The following is a 19720-nucleotide window of genomic DNA, read 5'->3' as shown; positions in this document are numbered from 1 at the left end:
TTTCTAACGGGGAGCTAAAATAATATCAAGCCCCCCCCCCCCCAACTGCTTTTCCCTTTTTGACAGCGATGTGTGGGTCAAGGCTGGCAAAGGAGGGGGGGGGTCACTTCAAACAGTGGGGATAAAAATCCTTCGTTTGTTCTTTTTGCAGGTATTCCTAATGAACAACGTACATGGAAATGATTTATTCGCTGTTTTCTCCCCGCCTCCAAATGTCCCGTGTTCATCACTTTAAAAAAGGTCTATTCTAAAAAGCCAGTGCAGAGGGAACATTCACCTTGCTGAAGATTAACTCCCAGGCTGACCTCCTAACCCCTGCTGGGCGAGGGCTGACACTTCCCATCCCATGGATGACCACCCCTCTCGATGACCCACAGCCGGTGACCCAGTCATCACCATAGGATGGGTGGCACCAGCGCATGGCTCATGTAGCCACCAGGCACCTTGTGAGCAGCCCCAGCTGACAAGAGCTAAACCCACTGTGACAGATGAGACAAAGAGCCTGGGATGTAGTCCATGAGTGATGGCACGGGGGAACCTGCCCATGCCATACCTGGACACCAGCCCCAAGCCCACCATGTGCATCACTTTCTGCACAGCGCCACATAAACAAACAAAGCCCCAGAGATAAAAGCCTGATGAACAAGCCCAGAACTACCCACAATGGCTGGAGAAGAACCAAGCAACCACTGCAGGAGAGCAGAAAACCCAAGAAGAGAGACTGTCCGTTACCAGAGTAGCCTCCTGAGGACTTGATGTACATCTGCCCGTACTGCTCCTCCACCATGGTGTCGTACGCCTCGTCGTCCTCCTCATCCTCCTCGTTGTGGTAGGAGGTGGGGCTGTCAGTGGTGGGAATGCTGCTGGCGCCGGGGCTCGTCCGCTCCCCCTGCGAGTACTGGACCTGCTGGACGTTGGGGATGAGGGTGGCCAGGTTGGGCATCCCATAGTAGGAGACGCGGGAGAGCTTCAGGGGGCCCGTGTTGGTGCCACCACCAGCCCCATCGCGGGCGCCGGGCTCGAGAGGCCGCTTGCCGGGCAGGCCGGGCAGGGCGGCCGCCTGCAGCTCGAGGTTCTCGTGCTTGACACGCGTGAGGAGCGGGATGGGCATGGAAGGGGACATGACGTAGGGCGCCGAGGCCGACTGCAGCTGGTTGCAGGGGCTCTGCGGCTCCGAGCTGGGGTCTTCGATCATGGTGGTCTGAGAGTCACAGTGGGGAGAGCTGACCTTGAACATCAAGTCCGTCCCTTTCTCCACGATGTGCTGGATCTGCAGGAAGCCCGCCGTGTACATCACCACCAGCTGCTCGCTCGCCGCCATGGTCAGCTTCCCGGTGTAGCAGAAGGAGAGGATCTGCTGGAAGCAAGCGGGGGGGACGGTACCCGGCAGCTCAAAGGCGTTTTTGCTGTTCCCACTGAACAAGTCTCGGAAGTAGAGGCTGCTGGCGGCCAGGACCGCCCGGTGAGCCTTGAAGGCTTGGCCCTTCACCACGATGGAGACATCGCAGTACAGCCCCAGCAGCCGCTGCTCGTTCAGGCAGCCCAGAACGGTGTTCCCAAAGTTGGGAATCTCTATGTGCAACATCTGCGACATGGCTCAGGATCGGCTGGAGCTCCTCAGACATTCAATGCAGGAATATCCAAAGTAGGGCACATCTGAAAAAAGGGAGAAGGCAGGGAAAGAGGCAGAGCGTTTTTAGACAGTTCACCAAAGCAGGCAGGAGCAGAGGAACCCACCTCACCCCACATCAAAGGCTCAAAGCGAAGCCCCGAGAGCCGGGGCAGAAAAGCAACCGCTTATAGAAATTACTTATCAGTGTTTTCAGACAGCATTGGAAATGCCATTGGTGGATGGCAAAGGAGATCCCAAAACCACCAGTATTTTCTTTGAGTTGTGCTGTTTAAATAAGCACCACTGATTTATTCCCCTGGGGGGGGTTTACTTTATGCAGGAAAATCTGAACAGTAAAGGGAGAGGAGCGAGCAGGAAAGCAAACCTAAGACAGTGAAGACAGACCTCGGGCAGCATTATATAAGAAACACAACAACCAGCAGCTATGTTGAAACTACAGAAAAGATATTTATAAAACAATGTGCCATTCTGCCTGAAATAAATGCAGGATTCTGCCCGAGCGACAGCTCCCAGGGACAAGCACTTTGAAAAGCAATCTTGCCATTTGCACCAGAAAGAGGAAGCATTTCAACAGTTAAACCCCTTCTCAACAGATTTATCCTCCAACAAAACGAGGCTTATCTCCAAATTAAGCCAGATATTTGAGCCCCAATAAAACAAACCAACGTGCCGCAGCGAGGCGAGCTGTCTTCTGGTTTTCCTCCCCTAAACCCAAAGTGGGGCTGAGCTGGGGCTCCTGCAGCCCGAGCCCCCGGCCCCCATTGCCCCGGCATCGAGGACCCTCCCAGCAACCTCCCACAAAACAGGCTCGGGATGATGGCTCCGGCTTCGCATCCCACCGCGGCCGCCCCTGGGGCCGGCGGTACCTTTTGGCCGTGGGGCTAATTCCTCCTTTCACTGACCAAATGAAGCCTTGCCTTCGTGCACAAACCCCGTGCAGGTAGCGCGAGTGCAGCCCGTGCACCGAAACTCCAGCAAAGCAAATCACTGCGGATTCACTGACATGAGCCGGAGCCCAAACCTCCCCGTCCCCCCTCCCCGAGCTCCATGCAAGAGTCCAGGAGATTTAAAACCCCCGTCTGCCTTCAATACTAGTGAAGAAAAACTACGGTTAACTAGTCCTGAAAGCTGGTAAGAAGAATATGAAGAAAAAAGAAGTTTATCTGAGAAAGATTACCCAGGAGAAAAAAAATCCACGAAAAGAAAATAATAACCCACACAGAGCCGCTCTGTTCCCATTGCTGGGCGGAAAAAAATAGAAAGTCCTATCTGTAAGGCCACGGGGTAACAGGAAGAAAAGGGAACGGACTCGGAGCCAATTTCATTGTATCTGCATGGTCAAAAAACCCCTCCCGAGCGAGCGAGGAAGTTCCCGGTGCCCTCGAACGTACCTTCCGCAGCGCCCGTCCGCGTCCCTCCGGGTCGCCCACCGCACGCTGCGGCTCAGGGCAGGCACCGAACCCCACCAACTCTGGGATCAAACCCTGGGTTTGTATCTGCTGTAGCTCAAGCTTTTACCAAGTCAAATCTCCCCGGCAGCGCACAGCATCTAAATGAATAGGCCGGATGCAGATTAACATTCAGGCTGCTCTCTGCAATGAATAGAGCCCTTTGATTAGGGACCTGAAGTAAATGCCAGTTTCAAACCGAAGCTTTAAAAACAGAGAAATATCAGTGCCAGAGGAATGCTCTCAGTGTTGGTACAAGACAGACTTTTGATGAGTCACTGCAATGCAAACAAAGATGGCAGAAATACTGTACTGTATGCTGATGAAATGCTTAGTGGTGCCACGGCAACTGAGACAGGTTTTAAATTTATAGTGCAGTTTTGCATATGAATTACGCTGTAAACTGCCTCCCCTGCCATCTAGTACATCCAGAGTGTCAAAGCATTTAAACTATTCCAAACAGTCTGCAGAGCTGGCACTGCTGCTGGTTAACTCCTGCGGCCGGGGGAAGGCGCAGGGCGGGGGCTGTGAGCATCCCCCTGCATCCCCCCCAGCATCCCCTCAGCATCCCCCTGCATCCCACAGCAGGAGCTCCCCAAAACCACCCGCCCAAAAGGACAGCTTTGAGAATGCCCAAATCTGCCCCAAATAAAGGTGCTCCTTGGGCAGCCACAGTCCTGATTCCTGCCCCCCCCCCCCCCAGTCGTCCCTCACCCCCCCATACAAGAAAGCCTTTCAAATGCAGGAAAAATGTTTACCCCTTGGGGAAAGCTTCTTTCGGTCTGTGGCTGAATCCACTAAAAGCAAATCCATTTGCTTAAGTAATGAAATCCCAGTCACATTGTCTCCTGGATTCAGATTTTAAATTACCTTCGCATTTATTGAGCATGTTTGGTGCTTTTTTCTGGGAAAGAGGGTGGGGCCTCCCTTTGCTTACTTCTCTCTTGCCCAGAGCCTTTTGATTCCTGCTATTGGTCTCAGATTTGTTTCAACTGCTCTGCTCAGGCGGTTAAAATGCAGGAGATTAGAGGTGAAGCATCCTCAGAGGAGGGTAACTGCAGGGATGCTCCGGTGCGACCCTTCCCTGCTGATCCCCGCTGCCATCTCCACATCCACCACCCAAATAGATGTTTGGTGCATTAAGTTCAACTCCACAGCAGCAAACTGCTGCTGCTGCTGCTGCTGCCGAGTGCTCGGGGCTGCCTGCCTCCCCCTGCGCCTCCAGCAAACGGTACTAACATCTGCTCTGCATCCCACAGCACCTGCAGCCTCCCAAGAGGATCTTCAGGACCTTCACGTGTCGGAAGCGCCCAAAGGGTTCATCCAAACCCTGGGTCAGGTCAACGGGAGCTCTGTCTTGTGTGGAGGAGGAGAAGGACCAAGGTGACATCCTGCAAGGAGGTCAGAGGTGACACAACGACAGCCAAGCCCGAGAGCCTGTTCCAACCATGACACTGCCCATCTCCCCTGGAGAAGGAAAGGAGCCTGCCCTGGCAAACACGGATCTGCCCTGTATCCCTGAAAATGACTTCAAGGCAACAGAACTTCACCACTCAGGCACCTGAGCATCCATGGTGATGGCACATCATGGGTGCAGAAGGATCTTCTCTTTTCTTCCAGCAAGAGCTCCCTTCCAGCTGGAAGAGAGACCAGGGAGGTACTGGATTGGACCCCCCTGGAGCCTCTCATAACCCCTGCCTCGGAGAAACCTGGCAGGGCAGGACCAGCCAAGGACAGCTTGGTAGCACAGACAAACCGGCTTAAAATAGGTATCAATTATTAATGTCGCTTCGAATTTGCTCTGTAAACAAGCCAGGCATGCCAGGAGGAACCCATGTCTCTCTAAAACCACCAGAACCATGCTGCTTCAGGGCATGTTTAAGCCAGAGAGAAGCACCAGAGTGCCCCAGCCTAGCAAATCACTGCCTGGGTTTTATGTAAAACCTCCTATGAGACACTGGAGTTTGAACCAAGATGCTTCACAAAACTGATTCCTCCTGAGGTGCACCTTCCCCTGCACTGCAGCCTGGCCTGACCATCCTCAAGGGATCCCACCCCCAAAAACCCCATCATTCCAGCTCCCGGTGGTCTCAGCTCTGATTCCAGCAGACTTTGTAGCTGCTGGTCACAAAGCAGCCAAGGAATGGTCTAAACCTCCAGTCTTCCCAGAGAAAAAAGGCCCTGAAATGTGCCCACAGGGAAATGGTGAAAACCTGTGTTTGGTCTAGATAGGGCACTGAGGAACATGAGCAAAGCCAATACCAGCACACTGAAAAGCCCAAACCACTTCAATATGGTCTTGGCCAGGACTGCTGGGCTTTTATTTCCTCCTCCCTTCTCTACCTCTGCCTCTGTAGGACCAGAATATACAAAAAACCCATCAAAAACCCCAACAAATCAATGCCCCCCCCAAATACAAGAAATAACAGCAGACTTGAAAGCCAAGCAGAACCTGCTCACCCCCAGACCTCCCATCCTCTGAACCCAACACAACAAAACATTCCTGTGACCAGATAGCGAATGCAATAATGCCTGATAATGTCTCATTTAAAATCTCCTCTATTAAATAGGATTTATTTCTTTTTAATAGAGCACCGAGCGGCTTTTGAATGGTTTGGAATGGCTTCAGTCCATCTGACACGGGGAGAGCTGCGCTGCAGGCAAATGACCTTAGCCATTACAGATGTAAACTGTATTTTACAGTCTCATCTCCCAAGCTGAGCTGTGCCCTGGGGTGCAGAAGCACCAGCACAACCCTAAAAAGTCCCTTTTGGGGCTGCCATGTCCTACAGGTGACAATCATCCAACGGACCTCCTACTAAATGGGAAAACTTGGGACAAAACAGGATTAAAACCAGCCAAGCCCCCCTCCCACCCCTATTATTGAAGGTACCTGACCATTCAAGCAAGACATCATTCTGTTTTCTGACGGCAGCCTCTTTTCCTATCCCTTGGACAGAGCAGGACAAGCTATACGTGTCTGCATGGTTTTTGTAAAGTCATAGCCTTTGTCACAGGAGGTTCATCAAAAATGCAGCCGTTATTTGAGACAACTTCCATGAGAGCTGGAGAATTCCCAGTTTCTGCATTCACGCGCTTTGGGAAGGGGAGGGGAAAAGAGCAGGTTTGCTCTTCCCTAAACTATTTTCCTGCTCCGAGGTCGGGGCAAGGCGACAACAAAGGAAAAAAGCATCGACCTAGAATAAGATATCTGGCATCAGAGCCACCCCCCAGGAGTGATCAGAAATAATCAGATAATGTATTTAAATGGGCTTTTTTCTTGGCCAATGTAAAAAGAGACTTCCCCCCCCCCCCCGAAAACACCCCCAAGCCCCCCCAAAGTCCCAAGCTCCCCGCAGGAAGGTGCGCTGGGCAGGGACAAAGGCAGCGGGACCCTCCAGGGATGGGAGACAAAAGGGGCCGAGGGCTTTCACCCCCACCCAGCCAAACCCCTCAAAAGAAAAGAGCTGAAAAGTCCTGCCCTTGAAGGCCCCAAAGGGTCAAAGGGAACTTCCCTTTCTTCTGTAAATGAGGAGAGAGGGAGAAAATCCACATCCCCCCCCCCCGCCTTGGCCCCCCCTTGGCTTTGAGGCTGCCAGGGGGATGTCACCCACCCAGGGGCTCCCCAAAGCCACCCGCTGTCCCCAGACCCACAACCACGCACCCAGCTTTTTTGGGGTGCCCCCCCCCTTTTTTTTTTTTAATGAGAAGGAAACGCACTTTTTACATAAGCCCGCATTAAAATAGGCAACAGCTAACTGCAAAACTGGGAGGCAAAGCACCATTCCCCAAGCACGGAGCTGCTGCAACGCTGTCAGCAAGATAAAGAGTTAAATAAAGTCAAATAAAACACATTTCAGGTCTGGTTTGGGCATATTCCACCACCATCACCCCCTCCACCCCCCCCTTCCATGCAGATCACTGTATCAGGCAACAGAGGAGCAAAGCAGACAAGTCCATACACACACACACACACCCCCCCGGCACCAAAAACAAGCCTCCCCTTTGCCCCCGTTGGGGTTTGGGGGGGAGAAAACCCAGGAGGGGATGGGAGAGGGGTTGGGGAATGACTGCGAACGCCGGCACTGCTTAATGCCCGTCTTTGGCAGGGGAAAGCGAACAAGGTTAAGTTTGGTAAGCGAATGCCAGCACCAGCGAGACTCCTCTCCCCTCCTGCAGCATTTGTCCCTGCAGCTCCCAAGTATTTATGTCTGAAATGCTGCAAGTGGCAAGCAGCGAGCAGCGCGAACCGTCCCTATTTTTAGTGTAGCAGCCAGTGGCAATGGGTGAGCGAAGGCGATTTCTGCCGTATTAAAGAGCGCAGGAACTGAATCTGCAAATATTAACCAAGTAACCCACAAGCACCGCACACGCAGCAGACATGCGGCACGGGGCTACGCTTGCTTCATAACCCTGAAAGTTCGCACAGAAAGTACAGACCCGCAGGCACGGGCAGGGAATGAGGGAGGGGGGGGAAAGATGGAAAAGTGAATTAAATGAACGGTGATGCTGCAGCCCGGCGGCCGGGACTGCCGGGGATGCGGTGATGGGGTCATCCCCAGGGACCCCGGCACTGGTGGCACTGGTCCCCCAGGCTCCGTGCTGCTGCAAGGTGAGTCAGAGGCAGGCTGGACACTCCAGCGCTGCTCGAGGTCACCCCCCGGCTGGCTGCTGCCTCCTTAAAGTGCCGTCATGCAGCCAGGGCGAAGCGTGTTATTGCCATTATTATTTAATTAAGTTTGGGGTTTCTTTCCCTCCCTTCTCTATCACTGATTTTAAGAGCTCTCAAAGCAAGGAAAGCGAAAATAGAAAATGCAACATTTTCATTTCTTTTCCACGTTGCTGCAAGGAAGAAAGGGAAGGGAGAGACATGGAGAAAAGAAGGAAAAATACAATTATCCTGCAGGATTTAATTGCTTGCTATGTAATAAAAACTCAAGACCCCGACAAAGTTACAGCCACCAGAAAGCACAGAGCACCCCATCACCTTCCGCAACGCCTGCACTGCCTGCATCCCATCCAAACGCTAATCCACATCCGTAACACATCAAAAAGACAAGTGCCATGCTGAATGGTATTCTCCTCACTCCCCGTACACAACGGCAGAGCTAGCAATATATATAACATGCATGACTCAGTTCTACCACTACGGAACAGAAAGCCTTAAAATAAAGTCAATATCTTAAAAGGTCAATTAAAAAAGCTTACAAAACATCAGACGCTGCTTCTTGCTAGAGCTCATTACCTAGTATGGTGGAGCTGCCTGTGTGTTTTTTTTCTTGTGCAAGTTAGTCTGTGAGTCAGCATTAACACACATGAGAACATCAGGAATACTGCCTAGTTCTGATGCAATGGAGGGTGGAAAAAAAAAAGAAGAAGAAATCGCGCTCCGTTTGGACAGGAGCCTGTAATTCAATTGCCTTTACTTTTCAATTACTGCATAGCCTACCCTGACCAGCCTGCAGAGGGGAAGGAAACTTTGCTTACATCTCTGTCTTCAAATTAATGACTTTTACTTTTGGCTACAGCTTATTCTCCCTGCTTTAAGGAAAAAGTAGGTATGATAGAATTAACCCTTCCTGAGCCCCGGGATCGCCGTGTTTCGGCTGGGATTTCAGCACTGGGAAACAATATTGCCCAAAAGTTCTGGCGAAGGAAGAGATTTATTCATTAAACTTTTAATACTCTATAAAGTAAAGCCACAGTTGCATCGGAGCCTGATCCTTAATGGAAGTACAAGCCTGCAGAAAAGGCAACTTACGGACTGCAGACATTTAACGCTGTGCTTCTAGGTTTAGAGAAGCGAATAACAGAGTGCACGGAATGCTTTTCAAAACGGAGGTTTCCAATCCTGCAGCAAACCCCCTGAGAGACCTAAAATAGGTGATGCGAGGGGGTCACCCCAGCCTGGCGCCCACTTTCCCCAGGGGGATGGGGGCAAAGCAGGAGACCTGCATTTTCCATACATTGCATTCGTTACTTGCACTTCAGCAAACAATTCTCTGTCCCCCTCCCAGTTTCCTGAAAGGAAAACTCCCTCCGGACCCATCTCCTGCTCCCAGATCCCAGCATCGAGGCTGGCAGGTACCAGAGACTCAACACCGACTTTTCATTTGACTTCTCTGCTCTTACAACAAAACCATTCACTGGGTGCAACAAATTTTGCCCAAAACTTCTGAATGTGATGGCCTAAAACACCCCCAGACAATGCTGCAGCCCAGAATATTGCATTATATAACTATTATAAGGCAGATTAGATATGGTCAATATAGAGTTTTTTTGTGTGTATATATATATATATAATATATGCACATATTATATATATACATATACCTTGCCCATGGCAGGGGGGCTGGAACTAGGTGATCTTAAGGTCCTTTCCAACCCTAACTATTCTATGATTCTATATGGTCAAGTACATCTTCAGAGCCAACACTAACACCTTACAAGTCGTGTGCTGCTGTGCCGCAGCCGAACACGCAACGTTATGAGTAGATACAAGCACTGTAAAATGATGATCTTAATTATAAAGGTATAAATACAGAAGCCCCTGCCATCAGAGATCGGTGACTTCTGCAGCTTCACACGGGTCTGCCTCAAACCGCTGTGAGCCTGGTGGGATTTTTTTGCCTTAAGCATGTGGGATACTTGCATACAGATGAATTGAGTTTTAAAGGAAAAAACCCAAGCAGCAACTTCTGGGCCAAGTTCTTGTGTGCCAAACTTTTCAACTGCCACAGCACAGCTCGACAGTGTTTCAAAAGAATTTCAGCACTGTTTTGAATACTGCTGACAATCTTCCCCATCCAAATTTGTAATTTAAATACCTCCAATCTCAAAAGCACGCTCCCCGGGGCATGCTGCGTTCCCCCTCCCCGCCGCCCACCCTCCCCAAGCCCCATTCGGCACAAAACCCGCTGCTTTCCCTCCCTGGCTGGTTCCCCCCGCCCCATCTCCTGCAGCCCCCCAGCATCACCCCACAGCATCCTGCAGGGACCCCACTGCTGCTGCTTCAGATTACCCATGGGTGAAACCTCTGCTTGCAGCGCAGTGCCCCAAGACACCGCAACCTTCCTCCTTTATGATACTGGTTTAAAGCCGTTCACTGGTTTAGAGATAAACCCATCCTACCCGGGCTGCCCAGACTCCCACGGCAAGGAAGAGTTAATCCAAGGAGCCCACTTCCCAACCCTCTGCTATCCAGCAGATAGGATGTTCCTTCAAATGCCTTCAGATATGTCAATAAAGCCCCAAATAATTCTCTGACAATAAATCTAATTGGCAAGGAATGGCAAAATTAATTTCTTGGGGTCTGTGTGATGTTACAGCAGCAGCTCCATTCCGGCAGGAGCGTGTTTAAGATTCCCTCCCAGTGCTGCAAAGCACCTTGAAAGGTCGACGAGTGCTTTCATATTCTCAGCTCCATCTACAACACTGCAGCAGATGAAACGGATTGACCTAGACAAGAACTGAAACAGTCTCTGTGAAATAATCCATCAACACCCTTCGCCAGCCGCAGCCGCCTTTGTCATGGGCACGCTTGGAAATGGCACCTACCTACTGCAGCTGACGCGGGGCTCGATGGGGCTTAAATCACGGCCCCGCTCTCTTGGGATGTAACCGAACCCGGCATCGAGCGCTGCAGAGCCGCGGAGCCGGCACACAACATAAACCACCTCCATATTAAAGTGTGTGCAAAGCCTGTGCCCATTACCCAACTCATTAAAGACAGTGATACTTTGTAACATACTCTAATCTTTAATATTCATAGCTTGCTTCATTTGCATATCATGCCATAAATAGTCGAAGCAGAGGTAAAACACAAAGCGCTCTACTTGCATTTCTAATTATGCCTAAAATCAAATGTAAATCACAACACATCCAAGACACAGAAAATATTAAATTTGCTGTCTCTCAGTTAAAAATCTTCAAGAAAAAAAAAACCCCACAACAAAGAAAACCCTAAACCCAAGCAACACGCACAAACCCAATCAGTCTTAAGGAGGAAAACCAAAGGGGTCTGTAGCAGGGCTGACACTGTTTGAAGAGGGGCCCTCACGCATCCCAGCCCTGGTGATGGAACCCAGCAGCAGCCCTGGCTATGACCCATTGCCCAGCACCAGCTCATCTCCCCATACCCTTCACATTTACCACCCAGCCGTGCTGCAGCCGCTCATTTAACCTTGGTTGCTGAAGAAACAACAGGAGCCTCTTCCTCCGGGGCAGCCGGGAAAGCTGATCTCCAGTTAAGGAGGTAAAGTTGAAGAATCAGCTTGAATGTGAACTTCTGCTCCAGCACCGGGCTGGCTGGAGGGTGGTGCTTTGGCATCGCCAGTGCAGGAGGGAAAGAGTTCCTGGGGCTGGAAGCCGCTAAATACCAAAGTTTGATGATTAAAGAGATGTCTTGGGGTGCCTGCACTCAGCACCTCCATGTCCAGAGGGAAACAGATGCCTTCTGCTCACAATGTGCCAAACCCATGCTGAAATAGCACGGGGCGTTCTCTGCTCTGCTCTTCCCTGAAACATGGAAAAACCCTCGGAGCTGGGAGCTGCCCTGTGGTGCTCCCGCATCTACTGCAGCACCCACCACCAGTCCCACGGGAAAGGCTCAAGATCCCCTTCGGCTGCTGGTTGGAAATGGGAAGGGTTTGTGTTACGGAGCCCAGTGCCCTCCAGACACATCCCGGATATTATCCCTGCAGCAAATTCACCTGCCTCCTCCGGAAAGGGGACTGGGAACTGCGTGGCGGCATCGATGGCTTGTGGGACTGCAGTCCCCAGCCACCACAGTCCCGGGGGGCTGGTTCCTACAACAGCTCTTAACTTACTGACTTCTAAGGAAAAGCACGGTGCAGGATGAGGAGCCAGGCTGTGCTGGGAGGGGGAGCAGGGGTGAGGCCTGGGGTTCTCACCTGTACAACCCAATTCACCGCACTTCCCCCAGTTTACAGAGGCATCAGAAGACTTAATAACCGGTAAAGCAACTGGATACCCTTGTGTGAAAGTGTTATTAGAACATTACTGCCAATGGCATCAATAATTTCCCTTTAACAACCTTGCTTCCGCATCAGGCACCAGGGTCCTCTCGATTTTATGGAAGTCCATCACTACCAACACATGAAAAATGGACATTTTGAGCTCAAGAGAGCTGGCAGAGGCATGGTGTGAGCCTGCACCCGCACGCTGCTTGTGCAAGGAGGGTTCCTCATTGTCATGACCCACAGGACCTGCTGCAATCCCAACCCAACCCCAGCCTTGCTGCCACAACCCCGCATTTCCCTTCCCCGCACCTCTCCTTGCCCACTGCACCGATCCAGCACTGCTGCTCCCAGGAAGCTCAAAACCTCCCTGCCCTTCATCCATCTCCCTGCTCCTCCTCTTCACCTCCCGGAAGCTGCTCGCAGCAGAGGGGCGCAGCATCCGCGGTACTCACACTGGAGTTTTACAGGTTTATGCCCAAAGATTTAATTAAAATCAAACGAACTAAACTGTGCAGAAATAGGACAAACCCGGCACGTTTTGGGAAGCTGAGGCGCCCTTGCCCAGCCGAGGAACGCGAAGCGAGCTGGCATCATTCCCCGCTTACCTTCCCTTTACCGCTGGGACTCCAGCTGCGTAAACCCACTACGTCTTAATGAAAGGCTTTTGTGGGTGGCTGTCCCCAGGGAAAAACGCATTCTGAAGTCACCTGAACCGAGACTGATTTTGAAGAAAGAACCAGGAGAACATCACCGAAGGGAGCCGGGCACAAGCAGTCGCTCCGGCTCCAACCGCAGCCTCTCCCTTATGAGACTTCGCCTGCTTTAAAATGCGCTTTAAGAGACTTCTGAGAATGAAAAACTAAACCATAAAATCCAAGGCCAAGTCCTGCCCCACTCGTACACCGGGCCTCCAGAGCCCCCAGTCCCCTCAGCAAACGGGTCCAGGGACTCACGTGAGGATCCCCCCCCCCTCCTGCCCTTCCTGGCGCCACAGCTCCTCCTGCCCCTTTCCAGACCCGTGTCCGGCTCTACGACACCGCACCAGTGCTGGGAAAGAGTTCCAAGGCCTTTTCTGCCGCACCAACTTCAACGAATTCCAGGGCCATGGTTAAATTTAACCCCCAAAGGTGAGCGCTCGCCCCGTCCCAGCCCGCACCGAGGGAGAAGTGAAAGCGAGCTGCTCGCAGCCTGCAGAGCTTTCTTGCTGTTCATATGTACCCTGGCATCTTGCCCGGACCTATTTTTAAGCCCATTTACTAGAAATCCCACAAATTAAAGGAAATACGGATAATGTTGTAAGAATCCTTTGGGCCAAATAAAAGCTACACATCATTTTCCTTGTGCATCAGAGTAAGATCCTTAACCACAAAACCCAGATTTCCCCAAAGCTCTTTTGCAACAGCGAGAGAATCTTGTTTTGTAAAAAGTTGCTTTGATTCACTCCTGGATTAGCGGGAGCGCGCAGGCACCGCTGCCTCCCGGCCAGACCCCAAGGGGCGGCTGCTCTGATAGAACACAGAGGTGTGAGGAGAACACAGATACATTAGGCAGCTCCAGCTCTGGACCGGTGGCTGTTAGTGACAGCAAAGCGTGCAGAAAGTGCTCGGAGAAACCCTGAGTAATGACAATAAATCATCTTGTTTTGACACTCCATCAAACAAGGAGACCCCAAACCCATTTCATTGTCCTCATGCCAAAACGTGACCCGCTCCAGGCAGGGCAGTCACTACAGACCTGCTTCTCCATCACCTCCAGTCCCCATTCCCACCCACATCCCAGTGTCACGGCTGGGCCGGGGGTGCTGCCACCCATCTGCACCCCAGGATGGGGACAGAGTGATGCCAACTCCACCTGAGCATCACACGAATCATGGTGACAAGTCTCGACAGCATCACTTTGGGGATTATATGTGAAATGGTGATTTTATGCTCCTTATCTGTGTATTTATATACAGAGATAGAGTGGGGTCCCTCATGGGGTGAGCATGAGGGAAGGGTAATGTAAGAAATAGCTGATGGATATGGAAATCTCCATCCTGGACAAATAACACTGGTGGCTGGAGGCAGAAGCCCCCCATTGGGTGTCAGCCCCCCATTTCCTATGGGAACCCCTCGCCTGCTACCACAGCACATGGCAAAGGGGCGAGTGGCACCGATGGCCCTGCCCTGCTGGAGGAAGCTGCTCCCTTCCCTTCCACCCCTTGCCCACACTGGTTAAGTAACGGAGCATCCCACTGCAGCATCTTCTGCACTGGAGCTGTCGGGAAGGACAAGGAGAGCCTGTGTTTTATACAGCATCCGCAATTTTAACTATGCAGAGACTCCACCACGTTAAATAAACTCCAGTAACAGTTCTTGTATTTTGGGAGGATTAAAGAGAAACGAGCAACCAGACACATGTTCCAATAAAACCTGTAAGACGAGCAGAAACAGACCCAAAACACAACGGTAAAAGCAGCATTTGTGGTTAGTCCTTGCGGGGAGGCGATGAGGAGAAGGTGCTTCTTTCCAACAGTGAGAAAGCAAAGCAAAGCAATCATCATTAAACCTGACTCTCCCTTCACTCTTGCTCATCCCCAGCAGTCACTTAAAATGTCTCCCTCGCAAACATCTCAGCTTCCTTTTAAAAGGAAAAATAATTATGCAGAGGAATAACCACTTCGGTGCTACAAACACCCGATCTAACGGTTAAACACGCAACTTTGGGAACTTTTCCAAGATTTATATGTTTTGCATGGAAAGCAAATGTGTTTTTTTTCCTGCCTGGGAAAATATTTAAGTGCTAATTTTATGAAGCCAATTCCATTTATTCCCGGTTTATGCTGCTGTTCGGATGGAAGCTAATTAGCCATTTAACCAGCAGCGTGGGGATGCAGTGCCGGGCGACGCCGCACGCCCCCGACTTGGCTGTGCCAGCACGTGGCCCCAGGGACCCTGCCCAGAAATGGGTTTCCTCTGGGGCACAGGGTGGCAGGACTGGCTGAAGGGTGATGCTGAGGCCTTCCCCAAAGACCCCAGTGCAGAAGTGCTCAGGAGACCGCCTGATGTTTCCTCCATCCCCACCCGCCGCAGTTCAGCACCACCGCGCTTTGACACAGCGCAAGTCTTTCTACAGGGATGCTCTCAGAAACAGCAACACTGCATTTGCATTCTCCTGCACACTGGCCTTTCTGCTGGCTTCACTCTGTGCAGGCTGAAACTACTCCTTGTCCTCCCAGCATAGAGCGGCTTCCACCTCCATCAGTCCTGGATGAGACCAGGGCTGAGGCCTTGGTGGGGAGCAGCCCTGCCACTGGTGGGTGAGACCAGGGACCAGCAGCTTTCCCCAAAGAGATGGCATTATGTCAGTGAGACAGGATGTGACCATCGCAGTATGGACTAGCTAAGGGGGCCTATAAGAAACCCGGAGAGGGGCTTTGGAAAAGGGCCTGTAGGGACAGGCCAAGGGGAATGGCTTGAACCTGCCCGAGGGGAGACTGAGATGAGCTCTTAGGCAGAAGCTCTTCCCTGTGAGGGTGCTGAGGCGCTGGCACAGGGTGCCCAGGGAAGCTGTGGCTGCCCCATCCCTGGCAGTGCTCAAGGCCAGGTTGGACACAGGGGCTTGGAGCAAGCTGCTCCAGTGGAAGGGGTCCCTGCCCATGGCAGGGGTTGGAACTGGATGAGCTTTGAGGTCCCTTCCAACCCAAACCATTCCATGATTCTATGACTCATTGCACCAATGTTATTGAACATAAACCAACCGTGTTCCTCAGTCCATGCTCTCTTCTCACCTGCATCAGTACCTTCCACGGATGCATTTCATATGTGCATGAAATACATCTCCCCTCCTTTTCTTATTGCCTGCCAGCACAGATGAAGAGCAGGAGGAAGAGCTTCCACATCAGGGCTGGGACCTGCCTCCCCCGAGGTCCCTGCCCTCGGAGCAGGGATAGTTTGTGCCCCAGCAGCCTTTCCCTCCCTTGCACAACCACCCTTTTCCCCTTTCCTATGAACTGGGAATGACAAACACCCCTGTTCTCCCAGGGAACTCTGAGCCTGGGAATTACTTCTGAGTTCTGCAAGGGGTTTGTCCTGGCCTGCCCCAGAGCAACAGCCACCTTTCAGCAACTAAAAGACGATAAAGCCGAGGTCAGCGCAGCTTCATGTCCCAGTCGCTTGCTCAGACACCTGCACCCTTTCCACCCCGGACACAAGGTCCTTCAGCCCCCTGCAGCAAGTGCTTTGCCTCTGTTTTCCCAGTTCTTTGTGTGGTTTTGACAATCTTTCTGGCCAGTTAAACCAGAACCATCGCGATTGCGAAACCCAGGAAGTTTGCTGCAATGCTCCGCAACACTTGCACGGCCATTAGCCAAAACCTCACACAAATAAGCTCTTTTTTTGCCACACTGTTCGAACCACCAAGCAGTAACCCATTTTCTTAGGAGACAACATCTGCTGAAAGAACTTCCTAATCTAGGAGCAGGCAAGATAAAAAAGACACTGCAGTACCTCTGGTCTGTGGTAAGGAAAGTTTTCCCTCTGAAGGTTCCAGCTCACCCCAGCTGAGCAAAGGGCTCCTTCCACAGACCTGCTCCCCATGGTATTTATTACCTGGTCAGGAAAACCAAGAGGGTTGAAGCTTTCCTTGCAGCACTGATAAGCTTCAGAGATGGTGCTTCCCCAGGGAAGCCCATGGCAGAGGTGATGATGAAGCAGCCTGGGGCTTCAGGCAGCAATGTGGACCCCTGAACCCGGCCGTTGTGGGGTCAGAAATTGCTGGAGCTATAGGCATTGCGTCCTATAGCTGTAGGAATAAATCACAGCACAGGCAGCTCCCGGGTGATGATTGGTACGGATAAAGAACCCTCTGGGCAATAAAGCAACCATTCCCATTTCCTAACCCTGCATTTACATGGCTTTTCTTCCTGGGAAGATGTCAACACATCGCAAAAACTGTGCTTCAGGATTTGCCTTAGGAAGCGGTTACCGCGTCCAGATAAAGCGAGGCAGAGCACGATAACGTAACCAACACCACAGGGCAAACCAGCGTTCGCAGGCAGCGAGGCAAAAATCACACTGATCCCTTCCCTTACTTCAGATTAAAACAGCAGCTCCGCTCCGGTGCTATTTGTTATAACTCCTTCCCTCCCTCTCCTCTGCCCCTGCTTTCTCCCCCATCCTGAAAAAACCAATAAAATGAAAGAAAAAGCTTCCTTTTGGGAACATGGCCGTAATAATACTGCTACCATCTGTTGATAAGTCCAAGGACCCGCACGGGGAGGAGAGAGGCTGCAGAGCTGAAAGGGAGTCAAGTGTTTGCCTGGTTTTATTGAGAACTGAAACCCAGCTTTCATTCTCCAGTAAATGGGAGACTCTTCTGAATCACCTCCTGAATTTTTTAATGCTGCTCCTGGGAGCACTGAAGGTAAATATGTTAATGTGACTTCAATCACGGCGCCCGGTGAAAAAGAGAGGCGCACTGTATTAGTTTAGGGTACCGAGTCTGAAAACTATTCATGCATTTCTGCATATTTTATACTCAGCAAATAAAGTTCCAAGGTTCTATAAGGAGGCTGCAAAATTATTCTGAGTAAGCAATAATGAGGTGTGCATTATATAAGGCTGGTACTAATGGTAATCTATTATTAAAATTTAAGGGTTCTATAGCAGCCAAACAGTCCTGCAGCAGTTTGTCTTCTCTGCGAAGGGAAAGCAGCACCCAGGACAGGGAGGCTGGCGAGACACTGGGCTCCATACGCGGTGCCTGGGTTGTACCCGGGTCCTTGGGGTAATGCCCCTGATGCTCCCCTATTTAACTCTTCCACAGAGTATTCCCTCTGCTGCCAGGAGCGGGCTCGTGCAGCCGCTTGGGCACGGTCATGAGTCCCAGCAGCTTCGTATTCCCACTGTGTTCAGTTCTCCACCTGATGTTTCAGCGTAATGGATCTCCCGTAGTGCATTAGGTGTTAAAAAATTAACAGGGTTTCAAGTTTGCACATCTCAGTGACCCTCGGGGCTACCCTGAGCCTTGATTTCTGCTGCTGATACCCCACTTTGGCTGCAAGGAGGACAGGAACCAGTAAAACCCAGTGTGCTTTGCCTACTTGTGCTTATGCTCTTGCCCTGTCACCTCCAGGACCCCCAGAAAGCAGCATCACGACATCCAGGTTGGGTACATGGATCATATGTCAGTGTTCAAACACACCAAGGGAAGAGTGCAGCATCACGTCCAAGCGATGCTCAGCAAGCTCAAGCCAAACTGCCCCTCTCCCAGTCCCACTCCTTCCTGGGGTCGGATGCTTCCCTGGAAACAAGCCACTTGCCCCAACAGGGAATGTCAGGCACTGCAGGACCCATCCCAGTGAGTGGTGGGGATTAAGGACATTATCATCATCATCTAGTGCAACGGCACCTCTCAGCACTGCTGTGAGAGAAACAAACAGCAAAAAGCCCCCAGAGTTTGGCTCATTTTCCTCCTTCCTACATCTTTTGGTGAGAAGCAAAAGGAGTCTCTGGGGGCTGTAAATCTGTATCTGACAAACCCATAGAGAAAGAGGCACATCAGCGAGGGACCAGGCGCTGCAGCAACGCTGGGCATCTCCGTGTTTAACCTGTTACAGCTTCATCTCGCAGGGCCCATGTACCCCCAGCGCACATCAGGAACGTGGTGGCCTCACCACATCACCTGCCCTTTGAGGAAATCCCCCCTCCTCTGGCTGTGCAGGAAATGCAAAATGACATTTTAGCTGCATTCCAGAGCAAACTGCTACCGTGCAGCCAAGCTCTTCGGTGAGTTTAGACCCCAAAGGCAATGCTCTGCCCAAACCGAAGGATAATGAAGCATAATAATTTCAGGAGAAACAAACTTAGTCTGAGACCTTTCTGCACTGAAAAGGACCTTCAACAGTGACGTGCTCTTTACCCTCCAGGCTGGACGGGGCACTGGGAGCAAACCGAAGCAGAAGGGATGGAGGGGGAACAGAGCAAGTCGGCATTTGCTGGGTGTTTGTGGCATCCATGGGCCCTGTGTGCCCCCTCTCTATCATCACCTACCTGGGCCGAAGGAGTTAACAGCTCTTCTGGGACAGCGTAACAGGAGCCGGGAGTTAGTCATCTAGGCATGTCCGGATCGGTATGAACCGGGAGCTGGCGTATGAATGAAGTTGCCTTGGAGATGCAGCCAAAACCAATGACCAGATATTAACTTTGCACAACAAGCTGCCAAGGGAGGCAGAACACGTGGAACCAGCAGGACAACAGCCTCCAGCGGAGGTGGGAGCGTCCGGATACAAGAGGAGGGACCCCTGAGCCCCCCTCGGAAGTAAAACCCTGCGTGTCTTTGATCAAGAGACAGGAGAAAATTCCCCTCACAAAGCCAAGCAGGTGAAGGGCTCGCAATGAACCCCAGTCTTGGACCTTCTCAAGTGGGTAAATGATGCCCAGATGCAAGATGCTGCCTTCCCTTGGGCTAATTTTAAAGATGATATTAAAGATACCAACACCCAGCACCTTCCTTCTGTCTGGAACCAGCTTCATTAGCACAAAACCAGCTATAGGCACCTTACACAATGCAGCCGAAAGGAGCTGTCATTAAACAAAACCAGTAACAAGTAATTCAAAGGCTGGGCTGGTGAAGGAGTAGAAGTCAGCAAACCTCCCCCTGCCTAACCCTGGCATTTC

The 19720-nt window shown here is 51.4% G+C and overlaps 1 protein-coding gene across 5 annotated transcripts in view; it reads right to left on the bottom strand.

The window, feature by feature from the left end:
• Positions 1–19720, bottom strand: part of NACC2 (NACC family member 2) — a 57204-nt gene that overhangs the window by 19757 nt on the left and 17727 nt on the right. Inside the window, exons 1-2 of one of the 5 annotated variants that reach the window (XM_065695990.1) lie at positions 19094–19165; positions 733–1656 (exon numbers count right to left, since the gene is read on the bottom strand). In XM_065695990.1, the coding sequence (XP_065552062.1) occupies positions 733–1594 (862 nt within the window). In that variant the 5' untranslated portion in view covers positions 1595–1656; positions 19094–19165. Of the gene's footprint in view, positions 1–732; positions 1657–3024; positions 3208–8289; positions 8307–12667; positions 12810–19093; positions 19166–19720 lie in introns of those variants that run through there. The other 4 variants (XM_065695991.1, XM_065695992.1, XM_065695989.1 and 1 more) reach the window with 4 other exon arrangements.

This window comes from Lathamus discolor, chromosome 15, assembly GCF_037157495.1.
Source record: "Lathamus discolor isolate bLatDis1 chromosome 15, bLatDis1.hap1, whole genome shotgun sequence".
Lineage (NCBI taxonomy): Eukaryota > Metazoa > Chordata > Aves > Psittaciformes > Psittacidae > Lathamus > Lathamus discolor.
The sequence above is the reverse complement of the archived record's forward strand: the minus strand, read 5'-3'. Positions and strand labels throughout refer to the sequence as shown.